Source organism: Geotrypetes seraphini, chromosome 8, assembly GCF_902459505.1.
Source record: "Geotrypetes seraphini chromosome 8, aGeoSer1.1, whole genome shotgun sequence".
Classification (NCBI taxonomy): Eukaryota; Metazoa; Chordata; class Amphibia; order Gymnophiona; family Dermophiidae; genus Geotrypetes; species Geotrypetes seraphini.
The window spans coordinates 166,060,087-166,087,835 of record NC_047091.1 but is presented as its reverse complement, the minus strand read 5'-3'; the positions used below and the strand labels follow the sequence as shown (position 1 = coordinate 166,087,835).

Below are 27,749 nucleotides of genomic sequence, written 5' to 3'. Positions count from 1 at the left end.
CCCTGCAACCGTTCGCAGCTACCGACCCTTATAACCGAAGCCAAAGCTCTCTTGAAGCTTCGGGCGGTCGAGCCGGTCCCCAAGGACCAGTGGGGTACGGGGTTTTACTCCCGCTACTTTTTGGTCCCAAAAAAGACCGGGGACCTGCGCCCCATACTGGACCTCAGGAAGCTCAACAAATTCCTGGCCCGGGAGAAGTTTCGAATGCTATCTCTCCCGGTTTTGTACCCCCTCTTGGGGGAAGGGGACTGGATGTGCTCCCTCGACCTGAAGGAAGCATACACCCATGTTCCGGTACACCCCGCCTGTCGAAGATTCTTACGATTCCAGGTGGGGGACCTCCACCTCCAGTACAGGGTACTGCCCTTCGGCCTGGCCGCGTCCCCACGAGTATTCACGAAGTGCATGGTGGTGGTTGCAGCAGCCCTCAGGTCACGTGGACTCCATGTGTTCCCTTACCTGGACGATTGGCTCATCAAAGCCCCGACCAGGGAGGGGGTTATCTCAGCGACCCGACAGTCTACTGCCTTCCTGCAAACTCTCGGGTTCGAGATAAACTTTCCAAAGTCTCAGTTGAGGCCGTCGCAGTCTCTTCAATTCATAGGTGCGGTGCTGGACACGGTGCGCCTACGCTCCTACCTGCCGACCCAGCGGTTGGAAACCTTGGCACGGATGAGCCGCCAGGTCTCCCAACTATCGAGGGTATCGGCCAAGCGCATGATGATGCTGCTGGGCCATATGGCCTCGACGGTACATGTCACGCCGTTTGCGAAGCTACATCTGAGGATCCCTCAGTGGACCCTCGCGTCCCAGTGGCGTCAGGAGTGCGACCCGGTGTCTCGCCTCATTTCGGTAACTCCGCCCTTGCGGAAATCGCTGCGTTGGTGGACAGACTCTTCAAATCTGTCCATGGGGCTATTGTTTCACACTCCGCCCTTTCGCAAGGTCCTGACCACGGACTCCTCGGAGTACGCGTGGGGAGCCCATCTCGACGGTCTTCGCACGCAGGGCCTGTGGTCGACAGAAGACCGTCAGTGTCACATCAACGTGCTAGAGCTGCGAGCCATCTTCCTAGCACTTCGAGCCTTCGTTCACATATTGCAGGACCAGGTGGTCCTCGTCCGCACGGACAATCAGGTGGCAATGTATTATGTGAACAAGCAGGGAGGAACGGGGTCATGGCCCCTCTGCTCCGAAGCTCTTCGCCTCTGGGAGTGGGCGGCCTCCCGGAACATCTTCCTCCGGGCGGTCTACATCCAAGGAGAACGGAATTGCCTGGCGGACAAACTGAGTCGACTTCTGCAACCGCACGAGTGGACTCTACACTCAGCAGTTCTACGCGAGGTTTTCGCTCGCTGGGGAACGCCACAGGTGGATCTGTTTGCCTCTCCGGAGACACACAAACTACCACTATATTGTTCTCGGATGTACTCGCAGGACCGTCTGGAAGCGGATGCCTTCCTACTCGACTGGGAAGGGAGGTTCCTGTATGCATTCCCTCCGTTCCCTCTGATCATGCGAACGTTGGTACACCTAAAATCGTCCACGGCCACGATGATTCTCATAGCACCTCGATGGCCGCGTCAGCACTGGTTCTCCCTGCTGCTCCAGCTCAGTGCCAGAGAGCCTCTTCCCCTGCCTGTCTCTCCTTCTCTGCTGTCTCAGAGTCAAGGATCCATGTTACATCCCAATCTGCAGTCATTACACCTGACAGCCTGGTTTCTTGTTCCCTGACTCCTCCGGACCTGTCTCAATCGGTGAAGGAGGTGTTGGAAGCCTCCCGCAAGATCTCGACGAGGCTTTGCTATGCGCAGAAATGGACCAGGTTTTCCACCTGGTGCTCGTCTTTTCACCTGGATCCGGTATCAGTTCCGGTATCCTCGGTTTTAGAATATTTGTTTCATTTGTCGCGCTCCGGCTTGAAAACCACTTCGGTGCGGGTTCATCTCAGTGCGATTTCTGCTTTCCACCAACCTCTGGAGGGACGCCCTCTGTCACTCCATCCCTTGGTGACACGCTTCATGAAAGGGTTACTCAGGGTTTGTCCCCCTCTTAAGCCTCCGTCCGTCGTGTGGAATTTGAATGTGGTTCTGGCTCAACTGATGAAACCCCCGTTTGAGCCACTCAACAAGTCCCCCTTGAAATTTCTGACGTGGAAGGCGGTGTTTCTAATTGCCCTCACCTCCGCCAGGCGGATTGGGGAGTTGCAAGCCTTGGTTGCGGACCCTCCTTTCACTGTCTTTCATCACGACAAGGTGGTCCTCCGCACCCATCCTAAGTTTTTACCTAAAGTTGTTTCTGACTTCCACCTCAATCAGTCCATTGTCCTTCCTGTGTTCTTCCCGAAGCCCCACTCCCATCCGGGCGAGACGGCGCTTCACACGCTTGACTGTAAGAGGGCGTTGGCATTTTATCTTCAACGCACCAGGCCTCATCGGAAGGTTCCTCAATTGTTTTTGTCCTTCGATCCCAATCGATTAGGGCATCCAGTTTCCAAGCGCACTCTGTCTAACTGGTTGGCCGCTTGCATTTCCTTTTGCTACGCTCAGGCCGGCCTTCCTCCCCCGGGTCGAGTCACGGGGCACAAGGTCCGAGCGATGGCAGCTTCAATAGCTTTCCTCCGATCCACTCCGATGGAGGACATATGCAAGGCTGCCACTTGGTCTTCGGTTCATACATTCACCTCTCATTACTGCCTGGACACTTTATCCAGGAGTGACGGCCGGTTTGGCCAGTCAGTTTTGCAAAATCTGTTTTCCTAAATTGCCATCCTCCCACCTGCCCTTTTTTGGTTAGCTTGGAGGTCACCCACATGTGAGAATATCATGCCTGCTTGTCCTGGGATAAAGCACAGTTACTTACCGTAACAGGTGTTATCCAGGGACAGCAGGCATATATTCTCACAACCCGCCCGCCTCCCCGGGGATGGCTTCCTTGCTAGTTATGGAACTGAGGACCACGAGGTGGGATGCGCCCTCTAGTGGGCGAGAAGGCATGCACATGCGTGGTGCAGTGTGCAAACTTGAAACTTCAATCAAGTTTGCTTGAAAAGCTGTCCGCGCCGGGGCTCCGTAGATGACGTCACCCACATGTGAGAATATATGCCTGCTGTCCCTGGATAACACCTGTTACGGTAAGTAACTGTGCTTTCTGGTCGCACAATAAGATATGGTACAACTAGAATCAAAGGTTCTGAAAAGGGTAACAAATGATAAAAGATAGACTACTGTCCTTATAAAAAGAGAGAGTCAAAACAAGGTAGGGCTTTACAGTATGGAGAAAGACAACTCAGAGGGGATACGATAGACATTGATAAAATTGTGAATGGGATGGAATGGTTAACCAGGAAATAACAGTTTAATCTGTCAAACACAAAAACAAGATGAGATGCAGATAGAAGAAACAAAAAAAAAATAAATCATTTTTAGGCAGTGCAGAATTAAGCCGTGAAATCTGCTGCTGGAATGTGTGGACAAGGTAACTAATAGAGAGATTCAAAAGAGAAAACTTGGACTAGTTACTGGATGAAAAGTCCATGCAAATTATTAATTCAGGTAGATTTGGGAGAGCCACTGTACATCCCTGGAAATAAGCTATGAGAAACTGGATATACTAAGTGTTTCTGATCCAAACCGGCCACTGGTAGAGACAGGATGCTGGGCTCAATGGACCTCAGTCTGACTCAGCATGGCTGTTCTTATCACTAATAATAAAACCCTAAGCGTGCATGCGCACTTAGGGTTTCGTGATCCCTGCCAACGTGTTCTGTGTTCCCTGGCCGAATTCTATTTAGAACGCGGCAGCAGGGAACACTCTGGCACTCCCCTCCTCCCGCCCTCACTCACCAACCACTGGAGGAAGCGCAGGCAAGCTCTCTCCCTGCCCGCGTCCTCGCTACCCCGATTGCCTTCCGTGGCCGTATTTGGTGGCTTGAGGCACATGAAAGGCGGTGTGGAGCGGCGCTGGCAGCGGCTGCCAGGAGGAGGGTTTCGAGCTGTTGAGGGTCGGGCGCTGCTCCCATGAGGATCGTGGTCGGCTGTACCAAACTTCGCAGGCCGCACAGCACCTCAGTAGAACGTTTCCTCTGACGTATGCGATCGCGTCAGAGGGAACGTACTTCAAGGTACAGAGCAGCCTACGAGGTTCGCAACGCTGCATACTGGACCGGGGAAACAGGTAAGGGGTGCTGCTGGACCGGAGGAACAGGAAGAGGGACAGGGGGAGCAAGGAAGAGGTGCTACTGGACCGAGGGAGCAGGGAAGAGGGACATGGAGAGCAGGGAATAGGGACAGGGGGAGCAGAGAAGAGGTGCTACTGGGCTGGGGGAGCAATGAAGAGGGACAGGGGGAGCAGGGAAGAGGTGCTGCTGGACAGGGAAGTGGGGTGGGGAGGGAAATGCTGCTGGTGAGAAAAGGGGGCTCGGGCTGAAAGGGAACAGATGGGAGAAGGGGGTTTGGGGGGGTAAAAATGGGTTTGGAGCTGGGGCTGAAAATAGGGGACATGTGAGGGAAGGAGGCTTTACTTGCACCCGTTAATGTAATGGGCTTAAACACTAGTGGTTAATAATGTGATAAAAAACACACAATGGCAGAAATGGAGATATATAAATCATATGGATCCCGGAGTCTTTACCTGCTGTCACTGTCTGTGTTTCTATGGCGGAGAAGAAACAGACACTAGAGCAGTGGTTCCCAAACCTGTCCTGGGGGACCCCCAGCCAGTCAGGTTTTCAAGATACTCCTAATGAATATGCATGAGAGAGATTTGCACATAATGGAAGTGAGAGGTATGCAAATCTCTCTCATGCATATTCATTAGGGATATCTTGAAAACCTGACTGGCTGGGGGTCCCCCAGGACAGGTTTGGGAACCACTGCACTAGAGTATCAATCTAAATCTTGCATATATTAGTGGGACTTTATTATGAACATTAAAAGGCAGAAAACAAAGGCTAAAATTACACTGTACTGTTTACCTGGCCGACTCTGCATCTGCTTGAGCTGGGAAGCCAACAGCACCACAAGCCGTTAATAATGCTGCTACAATGGATACATTATAGGCCGCACTGGATCCCAAACCTGCTCCAATGGGCAGCTCAGACCACACTACAATTTCCAAGCTTGGCAAGACCCTGTTGCACCCAAGACATGAACCAAATTTAAAATTAGCCGAACTGAAATATTAACACACAAATTCCTGAAGCTCATTTTCAACCAGCATGTTCATGGGCAACCACCCCTTCCTACCCACAGCTTTATCCAAAAACATTATTTTAGAACTCTGTCTACCATCCACCCAGACTTGGTCTGGTTATATATTACCGAAAGTATCCCAGATTTTAAAAAAGGGCTGGAACCAGAACACATATTTTCCAGATTGTCCATCGGAAGTCAGTGCAAGGTCACCACCAAATACACAAAGGCTGATTTTAAAATTTACCCATCTGGCAAGAAGAGATAAATAAGAAGTTGAAGACCATATCATTCAAAAGAAGAAACTTCTCTCTCAGGACATATCAGCCTTGTTGTGTACCTACTAGGAAAAATTCAGAAGCAAAAAAAAATTTTTTTTACACTGTTCACTGAATTTCCTGTGGACAGCCATCCGTATAACCGAGCCCTCCCTGCAGGAAACAACCTGGGCGGGTGGCACAACAGGTTTAAAACGATCGTAGCAATGATATATAGTTTTTCTTCTGTCCTGAGGCCCCAATGTTCTAAAATTACCGTGCCTTTAACGATTGACACTAAACTACAGTTCTAACTGGTTAAGCATCAAAGTATTTTAACTTCCGAAGCACCTAATGGCTTTACGCGGTCTTTTCTGTGCTTCATAGCATCATCTGACAATACTATGTAAATGTAGTACGAGGTCGTTAATATTAAAATGAGCACTCCGTGCAATGCCCAGACATTGCCTGGAGATCCACGAAATGAAGCACTGACCTTTAAAGCTCCAAAATTACCGGCAGGCCTGGAGGTGCCAATAGTGTTAAGTGTGTCTCTGGTGCATGTGTTAAAAAGCACATCTCGTATGCAGTTTTAGCACGTGTGTTAGTTCTAGCCACGTAGCGTGGGCTTAGCCCGTACTAAAATTCTGTGCGTGCTAAAAAACGCTATCGCAGCTTAGTAAAAGGAGCCCTTAGTCAACTGCTAAGGAAAATTCTAAGAAATACTGGCCAACAGCAAGAAAACCAATGGCTAGCAATACATTATATTACTCTCAGAATAAATTCAATATTAGTTTTGGATATCAGCAAAATGATTAAGACATCAACATAAACTTCTATAGAGGAAATATAGCCATTAAGAAGTCTCAGCATTTCTTGATATAAGTTTCTTTTTTGGTGCAAAATTTGTACAGGGTTAACAAAATTTCTGTTGTACGTAGCACAGACAAATTCATATAAAATTAAAGAGAGAATTTTTCCCTTCACGAAATTAGACAAGAAATGACATCAGTTGGTGACCACAGGCATTATATACAGACTTCTCTCATGCATATTCAATAGGTATTAGCCCAGTGGTCTCAAACTTGTGGCCCGGGGGCCACATGCGGCCCGCCAGGTACTATTTTGAGGTCCTAGGAATGTTTATCATAACCACAAAAGTAAAATAAAACAGTTTCTTGATCATATGTCTCTTTAGCTATAAATTACAATATTATTATTAAGACTTAGCTAAAAGGAAAGATTTATAAACTATAAAGAGTTTTACCTTATGCAAAATTGTCATTTCTTTAATAAGACATTAACTATTTTTTCTGAGGCCCTCCAAGTACCTACAAATCCAAAATATGGCCCTGCATAAGGTTTGAGTTTGAGACCACTGAATTATCCTGAAAACCTGGGCTGCTTGCAGCCCTCAAGGACTGAACTTGGACAAGCCTGTGCTACATGACTGGATTAAAATTAACAATACTAGTTCTTCAAAGCTCATTCCTCAAATATGCTTCTACATATGTTCACCGAAGTTCCCCAGATTACCACACTGGCATGATATTTGTGAGCTATATGCTGTTTGCACGAACTGTTCTGCCATTGTGTCATCCCCAACCCCGATGAAGAATGAAATGCGTCATTTATCTATTTATTGAGAAAAATATTAGATAAAAGCACGGGCACTTCAAGAAAATTTGAATAATAAATAATTAATTACACCAAGTTGAATAGTTCCGGTGAGGAGAACCACCCCACAAAATCTGCGGATAGTGCAAGTGTGGTAATCTGAGGAACTTCGGTGAAAATATGTAGAAGCATATCTGTGGAATGAGCATTTGAAGAACTAGTATTGTTATTTATATATTGGATACAGGTGCCAGAATTGTTCTGGATTAAAATTAAACACTAGCACTGGCAATTAGCTTAAATCAATTACCACACCAGCTGAAAATCCAGCCAAATATTATTTCCTTTAAAGATTGTTTTACCCAAGGCCACTTAATTCTTCTTATCCATCTCATACCTTGCAGTGGGGTCAAATTAACCTCCGACTAATATATTTTGACTTCACCTACATCAACTCTTCTCTGTCTCCCCCATCCTCAGGTCTAGTGGGTAGAAATTTTGCCCCGACTGATTCATAGTTAACCTTTTCCCATCGTAATAAATTTTACGTTACGCTGGTTCCAATCGTAATTATTTTAGCAAAGTTTTGTATTATTCACCGTTATCATTTATGGCTATTGTAAACATAATGTAAATAAGTCATAAGTCTGAAAATTCAAATATTTTGTGTTCCTGGCTCTTTATTAGTCCATATAGACTGTTTATCCACTGTCTATGTCATTTTTGGAATGTCCCGTCATCCAGGACACACGAAAGGAAAAGGTTAATGGAGGAGCAAGTGGATCACTTACAAATGCTGAACAAAAATTAAACAGTGCATAAAATTACCTGTACTTGGCGCCAATAGATAAATATAAGTAAAGAAAGGCCATGACGGCCAGATTCTCGGTGTCTACAGATCCATTCACTACCCCTACAAACTCTTTCAGTGCTGCGATTTGCTCAGGAGAAGGGGATTTAGGATCACCAGCGTCAACTGCAAAATAAAACATCATTGAGATTAAAACAAAGGGGCTAGAACAACTCTCATGTAAGGAAAGGCCAAAAGAGATTAGGTTTCTTCAACTTAGAGAAGAGACGGCTGAGGGGAGATATGACCGAGATCTATAAAATACTGAGTGGAGCAGGACAAGTAGATGGGAATTGATTGTTTATCAAAAAAGTACAAAGACTAGTGAACACTCCATGAAGTTACACAGTAGCATAGCGAAAATTTTTAAAAAAAAGAAAAAAGATTTCACTCAATGCATAGTTAAAACTCTACATGTCGCTTATGGAGACGTGGTTAAAAGGTAGTTAGCATACCTAAGTTTAAAAAAAAGGTCTGGACAGTTTCTGGTATTGCATTACTGTACTTTTAGAGTTCATTGTTTAATTATTAAAAAGATAACTATTTATTAACCAATGTTGTATTTGCTCATTTATTTTTATGTAAACCGCTGTGAACTTCCACGAGTTGGCGGTATATAAATAAAGATTGTATTGTATTGTATTATCTTGAAACATTGTGCTTACTTTATTATAAATAAAGTTATGACATCATAATCTGAGCTCTAGAACAGTGTTTTTCAACCTTTTTACACCTATGGACCGGCAGAAATAAAAGAATTGTTCTGTGGACCGGCAGTTGAAGAACACTGGGCTAAGTTGTGGGCCAGACCCCGCCCATCTCTACCCAATCTCCACCCCAGACCCCGCCCCCATAATAGTACTAACTGCACTTTGCACGTCCCGTGCCTCATCTGGAAGCCTTCCCTCTGACGTTGCAACATCAGAGAGAAAGCTTCTGGTTCAGGTGCAGGATGCCCGTAGGAACCAATGCCCGTGGCTTTGTGCATGAATCAGTGAGGAAGAGGAAGCTGGCTCGAAGATAACGCCGCATCGATCGCACTGTGGACCGGAGGTTGAAGAACACTGTTTTGGGCCTGATACACATGCAGGCTCTGTGGACCGGCAGGAAATTTCTGTGGACCGGCACTGGTCCATGGACCGGTGGTTGAAGAACACTGCTCTAGAATGTTGCTACTTATGATTTTAAAGTGTTTGAGGCTTGTGCAGATGAGGACGGAGCTTGCAGGAATGGGGCAGGGACAGGAAAAGAACTCACCGGGACGGGAAAATGAGTTCCCGCGGGGATGGGGAAAAATGTGTCCCTGTGTCATTCTTTATCCTATATATATAAATTATACATTTAACTGTGCTACCCAAAGAGATACAAGTGATATGTAAACGACTAAAGATGCAGATATTTTCTTCAAGGTATTTGATGTAACAAAACTGTGTAATTATACTTTATAAATAGTTTATAACAAACTACTGTATTTAAAAATGCTCCAGTTTTCTCTTTTACCTATGCAGAGCACTATTTCATAGCTTATGGAAGATGTACATAAATCCACATCTGGTATGTGGATTCTCAGCTTCAGCCTTGCACTGTCTCTCTAGCAAAACACTACAGGAGGATTTTATTTTATTTAAAATATAAATCAGATTTATGCAGTCAGACAGCAAAGTGTTAGAATAATGGAATGCTTTCAGGCACTAAAAATTATACAGAGCCAGGGCTCAGATGCATCTCAATATCAGAGGCTCTCTGCATGACAGCTGGATCAGTTCTGGAAGGAGAAATGAGTTTTTAAAAAAAAAAATTTAACAAAGTCTTTTATTAAAAGAAGTGCAGCATGAACATTATAATGCTAGGGACCAGCAAACAAATAAGCAACCATGAACCACCATTTCAGAAGCTCCCTTTTACGCTTGCTAGTCTAATATTGATAGACAAAATGGTAGGCAATTAGCATGCAGACTGCAATAAAATAGCCCAGCAATGGTTTCCAACATGAAGCAAATTATATCATCAGCTTTAACGTGTTAATGACTTCCATAAAAACTGCCATGCAGCACAGTTGCTTACCGTAACAGGTGTTATCCAGGGACAGTGGGCAGCTATTCTCACATGTGGGTGACGTCATCCACGGAGCCCGGATGCGGACAGCCTCGCAAGCAAACTTGCTTGAAGAAACTCAGACGTTTCGAGTCTGCCGCACCGCGCATGCGCGAGTGCCTTCCCGCCCAGCACAGGGCACGTCTCCTCAGTTCAGATGGCTAGCAGAGAAGCCAACCAGGGGGTGGGTGGGTTGTGAAAACAGCTGCCTGCTGTCCCTGGATAACACCCGTTACGGTAAGTAACTGTGCTTTATCCCAGGTCAAGCAGGCAGCCTATTCTCAACCTGTGGGTGACCTCCAAGCTAACCAGAATGGGATGGTGGGCGTGTTGGCAATTCAGGAGAATAAATTTTGTAATACTGCCTGGCCATCCCATCTGGAGAAAGTATCCAGACAATAATGAGAGGTGAAAGTATGAACCTAGGACCAGGTGGCAGCTTTGCAAATTTCCTCAATAGGAATGATCTGAGGAAAGCTAATGAAGCCGTTATGGCTCTGACTTTGTGGGCTGCAACTCGACTCTGTAGATGTAGTCCAGCCTGAGCATAGCAGAAAGAGATACAAGCAGCCATTCAGTTGGAGATGGTACGCTTAGAAATCGGATGTCCCAACTTGTTTGGATCGAAGGAGACAAAAAGTTGAGGAGCAGATCTGTGTGGTTTGGTGCATTCTAAATGGAAGGCCAAGCACGTTTACAGTCCAGGGTATGAAGAGCTGATTCTCCAGAATGAGGCCTTGGAAAAAACACTGGAAGTACAATGGATCGATTGAGATGAAATTCTGTAACCACTTTAGGTAAGAATTTAGGATTACAGAAGACCACATTGTCATGATGGAAAACTGTGAAAGGTGGATCAGCAACTAAAGCATAGCAGCTCACTGACTCTTCGAGCAGATGTGAGGGCAATGAGAAATACCACTTTCCAAGTGAGATATTTCAGATGAGCCGAAGCCATTGGCTTCATCAATTGAGCAAGAACAACATTGAGATCCCAAACCACTGGAGGCGGTTTGAGAGGAGGCTTGACATTGAAAAGACCTTTCAGAAATCTGGAAACCACAGAAAGGGGTTTCCCTTCGATAGGCTGATGGAAAGCAGCAATTGCACTAAGAAGGACTCAAATACCGTATTTTCGCGGATATAACGCGCACCTGTGTAAAACGCGCACAGGGGTATAGCGCGCAGAAATCACGATGATATGTACCAAAACTTTTCTATACCGCGCTCAGGCATATAACGCGCATGATGCCCGACGCTCCTTTCGCCCACCCTGACTTTCCGTGCGCTGTCCCGACTCTCCGTTCACCCCCCTGACTTCCGTGCACTGCCCTGACTTTCCGTGCGCTGTCCCGACTCTCCGTTCACCCCCCCTGACTTTCCGTGCACTGTCCCCCCTTGAAGTCCTGTCCCCCCTTGAAGGTCTGTCCCCATCCTGAAAGCCTGATGCCCCCCCCCGACGTCCGATACACCCCCCCCCCCCGGCAGGACCACTCGCACCCTCACCCCAAAGAACCGCCGACTCCCCAACAATATCGGGCCAGGAGGGAGCCCAAACCCTCCTGGCCACGGCGACCCCCTAACCCCACCCCGCACTACATTACGGGCAGGAGGGATCCCAGGCCCTCCTGCCCTCGACGCAAACCCCCCCCCCCCAACGACCGCCCCCCCCCCAAGAACCTCCGCCCGTCCCCCAGCCGACCCGCGACCCCCCTGGCCGACCCCCACGACACCCCTCCCCGCCTTCCCCGTACCTTTGTGTAGTTGGGCCAGAAGGGAGCCCAAACCCTCCTGGCCACGGCGACCCCCTAACCCCACCCCGCACTACATTACGGGCAGGAGGGATCCCAGGCCCTCCTGCCCTCGACGCAAACCCCCTCCCCCCAACGACCGCCCCCCCCAAGCACCTCCGCCCGTCCCCCAGCCGACCCGCGACCCCCCTGGCCGACCCCCACGACCCCCCCACCCCCCTTCCCCGTACCTTTGGAAGTTGGCCGGACAGACGGGAGCCAAACCCGCCTGTCCGGCAGGCAGCCAACGAAGGAATGAGGCCGGATTGGCCCATCCGTCCTAAAGCTCCGCCTACTGGTGGGGCCTAAGGCGCGTGGGCCAATCAGAATAGGCCCTGGAGCCTTAGGTCCCACCTGGGGGCGCGGCCTGAGGCACATGGGCCAAACCCGACCATGTGTCTCAGGCCGCGCCCCCAGGTGGGACCTAAGGCTCCAGGGCCTATTCTGATTGGCCCACGCGCCTTAGGCCCCACCAGTAGGCGGAGCTTTAGGACGGATGGGCCAATCCGGCCTCATTTCTTCGTTGGCTGCCTGCCGGACAGGCGGGTTTGGCTCCCGTCTGTCCGGCCAACTTCCAAAGGTAAGGGGAAGGGGGGGTGGGGGGTCGTGGGGGTCGGCCAGGGGGGTCGCGGGTCGGCGGGGGGGGCGGTCGGAGGTTCTTGGGGGGGGCGGTCGTTGGAGGGAGGGGGGTTTGCGTCGAGGGCAGGAGGGCCTGGGATCCCTCCTGCCCGTAATGTAGTGCGGGGTGGGGTTAGGGGGTCGCCGTGGCCAGGAGGGTTTGGGCTCCCTTCTGGCCCAACTACACAAAGGTACGGGGAAGGCGGGTGGGGGTGTCGTGGGGGTCGGCCAGGGGGGTCGCGGGTCGGCTGGGGGACGGGCGGAGGTTCTTGGGGGGGGCGGTCGTTGGAGGGAGGGGGGTTTGCGTCGAGGGCAGGAGGGCCTGGGATCCCTCCTGCCCGTAATGTAGTGCGGGGTGGGGGTAGGGGGTCGCCGTGGCCAGGAGGGTTTGGGCTCCCTCCTGGCCCGATATTGTCGGGAAGTCGGCGGTCCTTCGGGGTGGGGGTGCGAGTGGTCCTGCCGGGGGGGGGATGTATCGGACGTCGGGGAGTCGGCCGGGCAAGAGGGCTTGGGCTCCCTCTTGCTCCGATCGTGGATGCGGGTGGGAGCGCGTGCGAGCGGTCGTTCGGGGTGGGGGTGCGAGCGGTCCTGCTGGGGGGGTGAATCGGGCGTCGGGCGGGGTGGGAACTATGTTTAAAAACTTTTCTATACCGCGCTCAGGCATATAACGCGCGAGGGGTATGCGCGGTACGTAAAATCACGTATAACGCGCGCGTTATATCCGCGAAAATACGGTAGATGTAGACTTGAGGCCAGAGGCAGATAAGTACAGAAGATAATCCAAGATGGAAGACAAGGAGGTAGCTTGAGGCTCCTTGTTGTGAGAGATGCACCATGTAGAAAATCTAGTCCATTTTTGGTGGTAACATTGTCTAGTGGCAGGTTTTCTGGAAGCCTCTAAAATGGCCTGAACAGGTTGAGAAAACTGAAGAGTTATGTTGAGAGGTACCAAGCTGCAGGTTGGGATGGGATGAAGTAGAGATCCTTGACTCTGTGTAAGCAGAGATGGAAAAACTGGTAGAAGGTATGGCTCCCTGCTGCTGAGTTGAGGAAGAAGGGAGAACCAGGGTTGTCTGGGCCACCGATGAGCTATTAGAATCATGGTGGCATGATTGTTCTTGACCTTGACAAGAGTCTTAAGAAATCAGAGGGAATGGAGGAAACGCATACAGAAACTTTGGATCTTTTCCAGATAAGTCCCGCCAAAAAGTTAACCCCCGCCACCCAGAAAAGATTATAAAAAAAAGGATATGAAACTTGTATTTGTAGTTTTTATTGAAGAGGGTGAAATTGGGACATGTCATTAATAATTTGTTTGAAAAGGTCCGTATTTCGGTACCTTTTCCTCCAAACGAACTCACACAAGTAGCTGTCCACTAAAGATCGGTGTGTGCCGCATTGGCGCTTATTCTGCATCTTGTAGACGTGCGGTCGTGTGGCCAATAGATAATTCCTCTGAGCAGAATTTGATTGTTGCCAGATTTTCAGACCAGCAATAAATGAATAGAATTACTGTCCTAAACTCCACCCTAGACCGCTCCAGCCAAGTTCCCTTTCGAACACCGGTTTCTTGCCGACACTGTCGGGCATTACACCTCCACCTGTCAGAAACAGTTGAAAGTGTCATTTGGTGGCCATTGTTGCATAAACGTTGCTGATGGATCACTCCGTGGGTTTGAAAAAAAGTATTGCCGTCTCCTTGTCGAAAGCGTCAGAAAGTTCATTTGTGGTAAATAGGTCAAGATTGGGTGTGCGAGCGTCAGAAAGTTCATTTATGGTAAATAGGTGAAGGTTGCTTGCGCTGGCAAAAGGTGGTGGGGCTTAAGTTTTTGCACGTGCACTTTTTCCATTAGTGGCGGGGCTTATCTGGAAAAGATCCGAAACTTTTTCGGGTATTCCAGAAGAAAAGCATCCGCCTCCATTCGGCAAGGAGAGTATATCCTGTAACAGAACTGAGGCTATCTATTGTTGTGGGGAGACGCAAAGAGGTCTATCTGAGAGAACCCAATAGCGAGAAGATGTGATGAAGAGGCGATGAATTGAGAGTCCATTCGTGAGGTTGCAGAAGGCGACTCATTTTGTCCACCAGACAATTGTTTTTCCCTTGAATGTAAGCTTTTAGGAAGATGTTGTGAGAGACAGCCCAAGTCCAAAGCTGCAGAGCTTCCTTGCAAAGAGGGAGAGAACCTGTGCCTCCCTGCTTGTTGACATAGTACATAGCGACTCAATTGTCTGTTCGAATGAGAACGACTTGTCATGAAGATGTTGAAAAGCTTTGAGAGCATTGAAGATCACTCTGAGTTCCAACAGATTGATGTGACATTGACAATCCGTGCTGAACCAAGGGCCTTGAGTAAGAAGACTGTCAAGATGTGCCCCCCCCAAGTGTAGGTTGAGGAATCTATCGTGAGAATCTTCTGATGAGGGGGCGTTTGGAAAAGCAAGCCTCTGGAATGATTGGAAGAGAGCATCCACCAGTGGAGAGACTGCCTCAAAGAAGGAGTCACTGTAATGTGTTGGGACAGTGGGTCAGAAGCCTGCACCCAATGAGATGCCAGGGTCTACTGAGGAATTCTGAGGTGAAGTCTGGCAAAAGGAGTCACTTGAACTGTAGAAGCCATGTGACCAAGTAGTACTATCATTTGTCTCGCCGAGAGTGAAGGAAGGGAAGACACCTTGCGGCAAAGCTGAAGGAGAGCATCCAGACGTTGCTGAGGAAGGAATGCTCTGAGTTGTACAGTGTTCAGAACAGCTTCTATGAACTGTAGATTCTGAGAGGGCTGCAGGTGGGAATTGGGAAAGTTGATTTTGAACCCCAAACTTTGTAGGAACCAGGTAGTCCGTTAGGTCGCTACAATAACCCCCTGAGATGCTGAATCTTTGATGGGCCAGTTACGAGAACACCTGAAGACCATGGTTCTGCAGAGCTGCTGCAACCACCACTCTTGGAGTTGATGTCAGGCCGAAGAGTAGCACTCTGTAATGGAAATGCAGATTCCCCACCCGAAATCTGAGGTACTGACGGGAGGCTGGATGAATGGGAATGTGAGTGTAAGCCTCCAGGCAGTGGTCAGGCCCCAAACACTGAAGGCACCAATGGTGTGGGTCAGTGAAAGAGTTTGCATGCTGGCACTGGCTACACTTCTTAAAGCCCGTGACCGGCCAGGACATAGAAGGAAAAATAGCCACCGCAAAGTCAAAGCCCGCAGGCTGAGGGCGCGTGACAAGCCCCACCGTCACTCGACGAAAAAATTCTACTTAACTTTTTTTTCTTTTTTTTAAACAATGAAAGTAAAGAAACACAGTAACACAGTAATAAAGAAATAAAACACAAGTCGCAGTGAGATAAGGCACGAAGCGAACAAAGTTCAGCGCAGAGCGTCAAAGACGGACTTCTCGGCTCCGTGGAAAACTGAGAACTGAGGAGATGTGCCCTGTGCTGGGCAGGAAGGCACTTGCGCATGCGCAGTGTGGCAGACTCGAAACTTCAAGCCTGCTTGTGAGGCTGTCCGCATCCGGGCTCCGTGGATGATGTCACACACATGTGAGAGTAGGCTGCCTGCTTGTCCTGGGATAACAAGACATACTAATGGTCCTCTCAGCACTGCATCCTGTCTTGACAGTGGTCAGTCCCCGAATCAGCTGGACGCATCCAGCAAGTCCTAATGGGATTTTAAAATGGTTTGAACAAATTTCTGGAGAAATCTGTAAGCCCTTTTCAACAAGATAGATTTGGGGAAAGCCACTGCTCATCCTTGGGCATAAGCAGCTTGGAAATGTGTCTACTCTTATGAGTCCCTTCCTGGTACTCCTGACCTTGGATTGGCCACTGCTGGAAGCAGGCCTTAATGGACCTTTGATCAGGATCCACGTATGACATATAGATTGTTCCCAGAAGCATAAATTGGAGAAGACATCTACCTGGCTAATAATTAATAGATATCTTCTCTATACTGTATACTTGCCCCTAGTTTTGGTCACATTCTCCACAAATGAATTCCACAACTCAACTGTTTGCCGACCAAAAAGCCTGTTAAAAATTGGTTTCAAAACTGGCTACTTTTGTGGAAATGTCTTCTATTCCTAGTTCTGTGAGAAGAAGTAAGTTTTACGTTTTCACATTTCCAAATGTTCAGCGCAAAAAACTAACATATTTATTAAAACATGTATTAAATGCTGGGCATTACATTAGACCATGGAGAAAAGGATCTTTTGTGACAGAATTTTCCATTTAGACAAGCCATGGGTCATTTTTGTTATTTAGGAGTACAAATCACTAGTCACTTAGGCTTGTTTTACTGCTATAATTATTGCACATTGATGAAACAGATTACATCAGATTTAAACCAATGGAGAGAGAGGGCCCCCCCCCCTTGTTGGCAAGTTCGCCTCTTCCAAAATGGTGGGCTTTCCCCGTCCCTGTGTATTCTAGAGCACACTGGGGAGGGGTCTAAGGCTCTAATTGGTCCAGGCGCCACAGGAGGAGCCTTAGGCATCTGGGCCAACCGAAGTCTTACACCTCTTTTCCAGTGCATTCTGGGATGCACTGGGAGTGACCTAAGATTCCAACTGGCCAGATACCAAAGGCCCCTCCATGGTGTCTGGCCAAACGTGCGTCCCGATTGGCTGGTTAGTGGTAGGACACTAATTGCGGCCTACAATCGAGATGTCGTTTATAGAATTTGCCCCTTCATGTTTTACTAGTATTTTATAACAAAATCTGCTGACATAAAGGCAGTTCTAAATGATGGACATTACGTGCAGAGTGCAGATCCATTTTAGGAATTTAAAAAAAAAAAACCCAAAACAAAACAAACTTGGAAATGACCACATAAATTGTTTCTGCTGGCACATACATGTTTATCTTGCCATTTACAAAATATAAAATGTGTTATTACTTGCCACATTCTTGTTCTGCCTAAAAGCATGCCCAAACCACACACCCCTTGCTATTTGCATGCACATCTCAGCTTTATAAAATGAGGAGTTAAATGTTTATGTGGGTCTCAGACAAGAATAACTCTCTTAAAATTATCCCTTTATGTATTTTAACTGCCAATTTTTTAATAAAAGATTTTCATTATTAGACTTGAAAGTCGGAGTTACACTCTCTCAGCAAACCTCAGTAATGCTACAGGATAGAACTGCTAAAATTACTGCTGCACTACAGTGAATCCTGTCTGCACTTTTAGATTAAGGACAAAAGAATCTCACCTAACCCACAGCCAATTATCAGGCAGACTAGACAGTTACCTAGGGTGATATGTTCCCAGACAGGGAGGCAAAGAAGCACCAATCAAAGCAAAGCACCAGGTCCTGACAGATACATTAGTTCATACTTTTACTGACAGGGAGGGTCTTGCACTGGACAGTTTCCAAACAGCCCATTTACCCAGGCGAACAACTTTTATAAATTAGCATTAAGTACATATGCAGCAAAGTTTAATATTTAAGAGCTTGGCATCCAACTATATGTTTTTAAAGGACTGTTCTAGGAGGGCAGGCAACATGATCAGTTTAATTATCAAAACCTTGGGGAGAGGACAAGTGAGGGGGGTCTGAGAATTGAATTACCGTACTTCTCTGCATATAGGCTGCCCAGTGTATAGGCCGCAAAAAATGCCTATACATGTTTAAAAACTCTTAGATAAGCTGCCCCATGTTACAAGGTGCGGCTTATCTAAGAGTTTTAAAACCACATGGGGGCAGCCTATACATCCCTCCCTCCCCCCGGTAAACACCCTACCTACGCCGGCTGCCTCCTGCAATGTCGCAGCTGCAGTGCAGAAGCGATCTTTTCAGCGTCCAGCCTGCCCCGCGCTGCTTCCTCAATGCCTCACAGGACTCGCGAGAACTGATGCAGGCATTGAGAAAGCAGCACGGGGTGTGCTGGACACTGAAAAGATTGCTCCTGCCCTGCACCGCAGTCGCAACATTGCAGGAGGCAAGAGGCCAGTGAGGGAGCTACATTATTTAAAAAGGTACAGGTGGATCTACTAATGGGGCGGCTTATCTATGATGTCGTTAGATAGGCTGCCCCATATAAGGAAGCCACACCCACTGTTTGGACTACAAAACCCATATATAGGCTGCGGCCTATATATGGGGAAATACGGTAATGGGGAGGGGGATGAAAGGCTGAAGTTTTCACTGGCTCTGCCATAACTTTAACTTAAAAAGGCGCTCATCTTGTAGATCTGTGCCAGCCATTTTGACTTACCAGGAAATGCTGTTTTAAGGGTCTGCAGTGTAGCAACCTCCCACTTTAGATGGGTTCCAAGATTTGGTAAATTTAGCAACACCTTCCCATGCTTACTGCATCTTAGTCTCAGGAAGCTTCTCAAGTTCAAGCTGACAGCCAAGGCCACCTGCGCAAATAGTAAAATGCTGCAAGTCAATGACGCCAATTGAAAGGGAGACAGGAGATCAGAGACGAGGAGCAATAACGGTAATTCCATAACACAGGGCTCACATCACTTGCCCTTTAGGTGGGTAAATGTTTAGAACAGCAGCATTCACATGTGTAAATAACAAAATTCTACCCAAGTGCTATTCTGTATACATGCACATATAAAGGAATCGCACAAAAAGAACTTAGGCGCCTGCAAATCATACAAAATACTGCAATAAAACTTATTGCAAGAGCAAGGAAATTTGATCATATAACGCCGCTTCTGATTAAGGCCCACTGGCTTCCTATTTCACATAGAGTTACCTATAAAATATTGCTCCTAATCTTCAAAGCACGTCCAACAAACTCCCCAGAATTTATAGACAGACTGACGAGCCCTAACCGTTTTAGTCTTTCCTCATACGAGAGGAGTTCCATCCCCTTTATCATCTTGGTCGCTCTTCTTTGAACCTTTTTTTGTGCGGCTATATCTTTCTTGTGATAAGGAGACCATTACTGAACGCAATACTCCAGATGAGGTCGCACCATGGAGCGATACAGGGGCATTATGACATTCTTAGTCTTGTTAACCATCCCTTTTTAAATAATTCCTAGCATCCTGTTTGCTTTTTTGGCCACTGCCACACATTGGGTGGAAGGTTTTATTATATTGTCTACAATAACACTCAAATCCTTTTCTTTGGTTCTAACCCCCAAGTTGGACCTTAGCATCCGGTAACTGTGATTTGGGTTATTCTTCCCAATGTGCATCATTTTGCATTTGTCCACATTAAATTTCATCTGCCACTTGAATGCCCGCATGTGTTTTAACAACTTTGAACAGTTTAGTGTCATCTGCAAATTGAATCACCTCACTTGTCGTTCCAATTTCCAGGTCATTTATAAGTAAGTTAAATAGCACCGGTCCCAGTACAGATCCCTGTGGCACTCCACTATTTACTCTCCTCCATTGAGAAAAATAACCATTTAACCCTACCCTCTGTTTTCTATCCGATAACCAATTCCTGATCCACAAATGAACTTTGCCACCTATCCCATCACTCTTTAATTTTCTCAGGAGCCTCTCATGAGGAACTTTTATCAAAAGCTTTCTGAAAATCTTGATACATTATATCAACCGGCTCACCTTTATCCACACATGTTTATTCACACCTTCAAAGAAGTCAAGCAAATTTGCGAGGCAAGATCTCCCTCAGCTGAACCCATGCTGACTCCGTCTCATTAAATCATGTTTGTCTACGTGTTCCACCATTTTGCCCAGCATTGAAGTCAGGCTAACCGATCTGTAATTTCCATCGATCAAGTGATTTAACCAGTAGTCAGCTAAATTTGGCCCCATGGTTTTTATCTACCTTTTCTTGCTTCTATGTTTCATAATGAATATGCACGAGATAAATTTGTATGCAAATCTATCTCATGCATATTCATTGTGGAAATCCTGCAAACTTGATCTGCATGTGGCACTCAAGGACTGGACTTGCCCAATTCTGTTATAGTACAGATTTTCCAAAGGAGGGGTGTGTGCATAGGTAGAGTCTGGGCAGGACCCCCACTTAGACGTGTTAACCTATGTCTCTGACATTTAGATGTCAATACTTGCACTAACTCTATGGCTAGCGTTAAGGCTCGTGCTTGCCACACGTGTTTAGAAACAGTTAGGAATGGATTGAGAATACTCAGCACACACCTAGCCAGTCAGGTTTTCAGCATATCCACAGTGAATATGCATGCACTGCCTGCATTAAATGCAAATTACAATTTGAGGGGGGTTTATTCTTGTACCCATTCCCAATATTTCATTGAATTGTGTTGGATATGATGCATCCACTGTTTGTATTCTGAATCACTGTGTTTCATTGTTCAGTTTGCACTATTGTTTGCATCAATAAAAATTGTTTGAACCTAAATGCAAATTTTATTTCATGCATATTCACTGTGAATATCCTGAAAATCTGACTGGCTAGGTATGTCCCGAGGACTGGATTGAGAACCCTGCCCTGTTCTAAAAGAATGCAGGTGCTTATGCTCTTTACAGAACAGGCTCCTATCAAGCATTTGCACAGAGTCACTTACTGAAATCTTTGTGTGTGGACGTATAACGCTGTTTTGTACAGGAATATTATACTGTAAGTCAAAAGGTAAACATAGAATTCTCATTTCAAACAGTATTTAATACTCCCATGACATTTGCACAATTCTCTTCCTGCACGTATAGGGATCATCTGAATGTTGTTGGATCTCAGAACCATCCTATAGCAAGAAATAACACTAAAGATACCACGCCTGAATACATAAGTATTACCAAGTCCCAATTATTCATAAAATGATATTCTGAGAGTCTTTTATAGAGGCAGAAACACACACATTGCCTTTATAAAAGAGGGGCTTGTTTTGAAAGCTTTATACACATCATCAAGATTTAACTCTGCCTTTCTGGTTCAATTCCAGTATTATTGAACAGAAATATGCAAGACTTTAATTTGCAGATGAAAAAAAAGGAAATAGAACTGTGGAGCTGGGAAAGGTTTAAGTGGACTAGGAGAAGAGGGAATGGACTAGGGGTTACAGTTCTCAGCCTACCCTCCTCTTCTCCACAGGCTAGATGAAAGGGAGGGAGGGGATAGAGCAGAATGCCCGGCTTCTCTAGAGTCTGGAAAAAAAAAAAAAAAGGGTGTTCCAGGCTGTCCCCCCCTCCCCCCATTAGCACATTTCCAAAGCACTAGCTAATATTATTTGCATGTTTTAGAGAGAAGTTAAGCAATATCTAAAAGAAAGGAACACAGACAGAACATTATAAATATCCAACGGTATTGTTTCCAAACAGAGAAAAAGTAATCTCTACCTTTCCATGCACTACTGCATGTTCCCCATGTAGGATAACTTTCCCAGGGCAGGACACTATGAACTCCTGGGCCAGCATTTTTCAGTAGATTCCTACAAAGAAAAAAAACACACCATTTATATAAAGGATCATGCCAGCATCTATTTAACAGATGTCTAACAAATCATGCAATACATTTTTATACCTCACAAAAGGAGTGTCACAGAATAAAACGCCACACTGAGTTAGTTAGCAAAGCCACCCAGGAGGAAGAGGTGCAGTAAGTAAAACCTTGGTTTGCGAGCATAATTCGTTCCGGAAACATGTTTGTAATCCAAAACACTCATATATCAAAGCGAATTTCCCCATAAGAAATAATGGAAACTCAACCCAAAAACTTTAATACAAAATACTGTACTGTATAAACTAAAAATATAATTAGCCTGCACTTTACTTTTGGAAAAGAAACATGGCTGGCGTGAGGGAGACGAAAGGGAGGAGAGGATGAGGGTTATTGTGTAGGACGACTTCCACTATGACGTGACGCGCCTATTGCAAGACCTCGTTCATTTAGAACAGTCACTACACTTCCGCAGCGTCAGAGAGAAGAACTATCGGCTCAGTTGTCATGCACATATACTGTACGTACTCATATTGCAAGACCTCACTCATTTCTCAAGTTAAAATTTAATAAAACATTTTGCTCGTCTTTCAAAACACTCGCACACCAAGCAGAGGCCACTATTATCTCCCTCCATCAAAGGCATCATAGTTATTTTGTTGCAACATGGTCTAGGAGTGGTGCATATGTAGATTTTTTTTGTACAGCGAGTGGACTAGGCAATTTGTTTCATTATGCATTAAGAATATTACCACAGGTAATACCATTAACACTCTCCTGGACCATTATCCTTGCACAAATTAAGGCTGATTCACAACCAGCAAAGAAAAATGCTGATAACATAGATATATGTAGTTCTATAGTACAGAATCAGTAATAATTACACATCTCATTCCTGAGTGTGCAATATTAATGCCAGAATGTCTGTAAAGATAAAAGTGAAAAAGGCGGTGTGGTTCAGTTACTATGAAAATGCTACAATATTGGTGTACCAGGGGAAACCCTCCCCCCCCCCAACAACAGAGATCCAAATCCTGATAGAGTTGCAAAGAATAAAAAGACTGTGATGCTAGGACATTTTGAAGCAATAGAGCAGACCCTGGTAAAACTGAAATCAGAATTCAAAGGGAATGTAATAAAAAAAAAAGAAGATAGAAATAGCCCCACTTGTAGTGGGAACTTCTGGCTTAAATTGGAAGAACTTCCACACCAAGTGCACCTTCAAATGACATCTCAAACCCAGAAGCAGGCTCTTTGACTCAATATAGTATAACCTTGTTATAATGGACTTCAAGGGACCTGGAAAAACGGTCCGTTATATCCAGAGTTGCATTTTTAAAAAAACTTTATTTAGGTCAACTTGAAACAATGTACAATCAATGAACAGTCACTGCACAAGCATATCAGCAACATCAATAACAAAATTCAACAAAACATTGGTATGGCACGAAATGATTGCAAAACCAGAACACTAAAAGATGTTCTAAAGCATTATGTCGTACTGTACTGGAAAGAAAAATACTCTGTCATTTTCTTCTGGGCTGCATTTTGATACTATATCACCATCACGCCACACGCCTTGTAGGCAGAGCCTGCATGTCTGTTATAGCCAAAGAGCTGAAGAAAACTGCAGCTAAAAGTGGCTCCTGGGACCAAATTGGTTGTCTGTTATATCCCCTCCCCCCCTCCCAGAAAAGATGAGCCCTCCCTGACCAGGGTTACTATATGGCTCCAGAAAAAGGAGAATAGTATATAATACTGCTCATACTGGACAATACATATCTGTATTAGAGGCCCAACATACTTGAAGGGCTCTGGCCTCAGAATCGGAGCCTACGCACAGCAGTGAATCACAAACTGAGAAGATCCGCGTAGTTAATACAGCTCCTGCTCCAATCATTGGCCAGTAATTTAATCTTTTTTTTGAAAAAATTTTTTATAAAAGCAATTTTTATAAAGCAATTTAATGAAGCTAAAACCCTTTCAACTTTAAAGGGGTATTATACATATGTAGTAGCCATTGCTGCTACTGAAGAGCAAAAACTGAACAGAAGGAATAAAAGAGAGAGTTTGAAGAGGCAAATAACATCCAAAAGACACTGACAATATGAGCCTGTGATTTTGAGTGTCCTGGTGGCCCTGACGCAGCGGATGATAAAAATTCCCGCGAAATGTGGCCGCGTCGGCAAATTAGACACTGGTGACTGAACATGGTATAAAGACAAGTCAAGTTCTGAGATAAGTCTTTTTGGTCTCACATTTTTTCAAATCCTGGCTACTACATATGTATAATACCCCTTTAAAGTTGAAAGGGTTTTAGCTTCATTAAATTGCTCTATAAAAAATTTTTTCAAAAAAAAGATTAAATTACTGGCCAATGATTGGAGCAGGGGCTGTATTAACTACGCGGATCTTCTCAGTTTGTGATTCACTGCTGTGCGTAGGCTCCGATTCTGAGGCCAGAGCCCTTCAAGTATGTTGGGCCTCTAATACAGATATGTATTGTCCAGTATGAGCAGTATTATATACTATTTTCCTGATTATATTATATGCTGCTGGGGTAACTAGTTTTAGGTTGTATTCCAGAAAAAGGAGGACAGATTAAGACACTGAAAGCAATGGAAGTAAGGAGGACTGATTGAGACCAGTGGCGTATAGCGAGGATGAGTGGCACCCTTCCCTCACTTTCTTCTCCACCCCCACCCCTTCCCAACAGCCCCTACTGCGTACCCCTTTCCATCCCCTGTGCTTCTTTAATTCTCCTAGCGTAACATCACGAACTTGCTGCCCACATCAGTGTTGGCTCGCAATCCGACATCACTTCCTAGGCGCAGGACCCAGAAGTGATGCCAGAGAGAAAGCCGACACCGAAGCGGGCAGCAAGTTCATGATGCTGCTCGAACCAGGAAAATTAAAGAGGTATGGGGGAAGGGGAGGGCACGCGGCCGAGGGGGTTCAGGAAAAGAGGGTGGGGCAGAGGAGGGTGGGTGCCAGCGCCTCCACCAAGACAGCAGCAAGGGCGTACTGTACTGCCCCTCCTGCCCCCCCTTACTAACCACTGATTGAGATCTCTAGGTTTTACCGCCATTGAAAACAATGGAAGTAAAACTTGGATGTCTCAATCCGTCATCCTTTTCTGGAGTACCAAGCAATAGAACAAGTATAGGATTATTTTTAATGAATATTTAATAAATATTTTTTTAAACTTTTCAAATTTTATATTTATGGCCACTATTGAATATTAGAAGATATATGCTGGTATTTTGACAATCCTTTTTCTGGAGCCATATGGTAACCCTAAAAGTCTGCTAGACAGAGAGAATTGGCCCCTAGAGAGACGCTGCCTACTCGGTACCTAATGCACACTAGTGCTCACCCAAGAAGGGCATTCAGGGGCTAACACACTCCTCCGCCCCCTTGAGGAGATGCCTAGAATAACCCATCTGCGCTTCCACGATGGGATACCCGGGTAACAAACACCTATCCCCCCGCGCGGAATCTCCAGGAAGCTCGAGACCGCGCCTAGCACTTGCACTTACCGAGCGAACTCCAGCCTGCACAACACACCACATAAACCTCACCCCGTCCCTTCCCACTCGCAGCCCGAAACCTCCGTCCACTAACAAGGAGACAGCGGGCTAACTCCGCCCAAGCGTCTTCACGGAGAGGGCGGAGGTGTCTCACGTGAGCAGGGGCGGCCTATCGGGCTGCGGGCGAGCGTCTCGCCAGGCGACCGTCAGCCAATCAGCTGGAAGAGTGGGGCTAGTGCGGAAGTCGCGTGAGGGCCGCGGAGACGCGCACGGCGCTGTGCTGGGGGCTTCGTTGCTCTGATAGTAGGTAGTGCTCTTTCTCCGGCCAGGTTAGTGGGGAAGAAGCTGTGCTCACGTGGACAGAGGCGTGCTGGTGCGTCACATGACTTTTAAACATGCGCCCCGCCTACTGGCTTTGGTCGCGCGGGTTGGGCGGGAAATTGTCATCAAGCAGATTGGCACGCTCCTCGTAGTAGGGTTGTACTATGGCTTTGGTGGGCTATAAAGGTACTAGTTAGAAATAAAACAAGGAAATAACTTTTTTTTTACTGGAGTAACCCAATGAATTTTATGATTAGCTGTAAACAATGTATTGCCTTAAGCATTTTTTATCAGCGAAGATTATATAAAGTGGGCAGATTAGTGTCATTTTCTATTATTTTGATTCAGTCCTTATTTTCAGACATGGGAAGCCAAAATAATATCCGTTTTCCTAATGGCAACGTGAATACAGATTCCACAACGGGACTAACAGCCTAGGTCTTCCAAATTATAGGGGGGGGGGGGGTTGGTGTACTGAAGTTGATTTCACATTAGGTTATTGTACAGTCTCCCTCTCTGGATTATGGGATGCTGTGCTATTCTCTAATTATACTCTTTTTCTCTGTGAGCAGCAGCTCTCCATCTATAGTCAACTACAACTACATGACATGCCATAGCATTGTTGTATTAAGGCTACACCTTTAGTACAGCCTTAGTATTGTTTTCTTTAAAAAGAAAAAAATCCCCAAAAACCAACTATCATCAGCAAGCAGCTGAAGCATTCATTGCGCCTAGTCACTGAAGTAGGGAATTAACACTTTTCAAGGTGGACAGTGGCAGGAGCTATAGATGCTGTTTTGAATTAATGCAGATTACTTGCAGAACCAACCAACTCCCCCTATTTATTATTATTATTTTTTTTTTCTCAAAATCACAATAGCTGTTTTGAGGGCAGGTTGGTGCACTGAATGCTCAGCGCTGCTCCTACCACCCATAGGAACTCTATGGAGAGTCAGGAGGGAGGGAGGGGGGGCACACATTTACAAGTTTGACTTTCTTTACCACTTTCTCACCTCTGTAATATTTTTTTGTATAGGGTGGTCAATCAGTTCATGGGAACCTCCCATTAATCAATAAGGAGTTCACCAGGGAGTATCCACGCATTTATACACCCTAGAGTCCACTGCATGATTAACCCACAAACATCATTCAGTACCACCCTAGTCATCAGTAAGTGGGTGTCAGAATGAGAGCTGGTTGGACATAACTGTATTCTATGGATTAATCATACTATTGTTTCCTGGTATTTGGTTTGTTATACAATCGATAAAAAGACTTTTAAAATGCTGGTGTACTATTTATGCTGCCTGCTGATGTGCTATGTCACTTCAGCCTGGTTGCTCTGTCATCTTGTGGAAAAAGTAGTGCATTACTGCACCTAGCCCAAGCTGTGTGCCGCAGAGCGGTGGTAAGTATGGTGACAGATTTCTCTCACTTTACAACCCTATGAAGCAATCAAACTTGTCCCACCAGCCATATCATCCCTGGAGGTATTTTTCTGTCCCTGGAGAGCTCACAATTTGTATTTTAAAAAACCAACAACAAAAAAAACACATCACAGAGTGATGACCCTGTGTCATTTTGCTCTCAGCCCATTGCACTAATCCTTAGACCTTGATGTAAGATTGAGGAGTAACCTATCAAGAAGGTTATTAAAAAAATAAATAAATAAAACAAAACAAATTTACCCCCCCTCCCTTTTTATGAAGCCACATTAGGCTTTATAGTTGACCAAGGCGGTATTAGCTCTGACGATCATAGAATTCCTGCAAGTGGAGCTAATAGCTGTAGCCAGTGATAACAAGTCTAATATGGCTTTGTAGAAGGGGGGGGGGGTTAGTACCATGAACATCCAAGTTCCTGAAGCCATCATAAAGCACTGTAGCACTTGCTAGTTTTATTTGGGGGGGGGGGGGAAAGAAGGGGAATACAGCAACCTTTAGGGCAGTAGTCTCGACCTCAAACCCTTTGCAGGGCCACATTTTGGATTTGTAGGTACTTGGAGGGCCACAGAAAAATTTTTGCATGAGGTAAAGGTCTTTATAGTTTATAAATCTTTCCTTTAACTGTTAAAGTCTTGATTTCTTTGTTGCTCAAATTAGGATAACTACTACATAATAAAAATA

At 46.0% G+C, this 27,749-nt stretch overlaps 1 protein-coding gene across 1 annotated transcript in view; it reads right to left on the bottom strand.

The window, feature by feature from the left end:
* MVK (mevalonate kinase) overlaps window positions 1-25,616 on the bottom strand; it is a 78,681-nt gene extending 53,065 nt beyond the window's left edge. The window contains exons 1-5 of the mRNA XM_033956140.1: window positions 25,312-25,616; window positions 21,673-21,764; window positions 18,639-18,786; window positions 7,895-8,042; window positions 4,976-5,131 (exon numbers count right to left, since the gene is read on the bottom strand). Of these exons, the coding sequence (XP_033812031.1) occupies window positions 4,976-5,131; window positions 7,895-8,042; window positions 18,639-18,786; window positions 21,673-21,750 (530 nt within the window). The 5' untranslated portion in view covers window positions 21,751-21,764; window positions 25,312-25,616. The remainder of the gene's footprint in view (window positions 1-4,975; window positions 5,132-7,894; window positions 8,043-18,638; window positions 18,787-21,672; window positions 21,765-25,311) is intronic.
* Window positions 25,617-27,749: the final 2,133 nt, after the last annotated feature.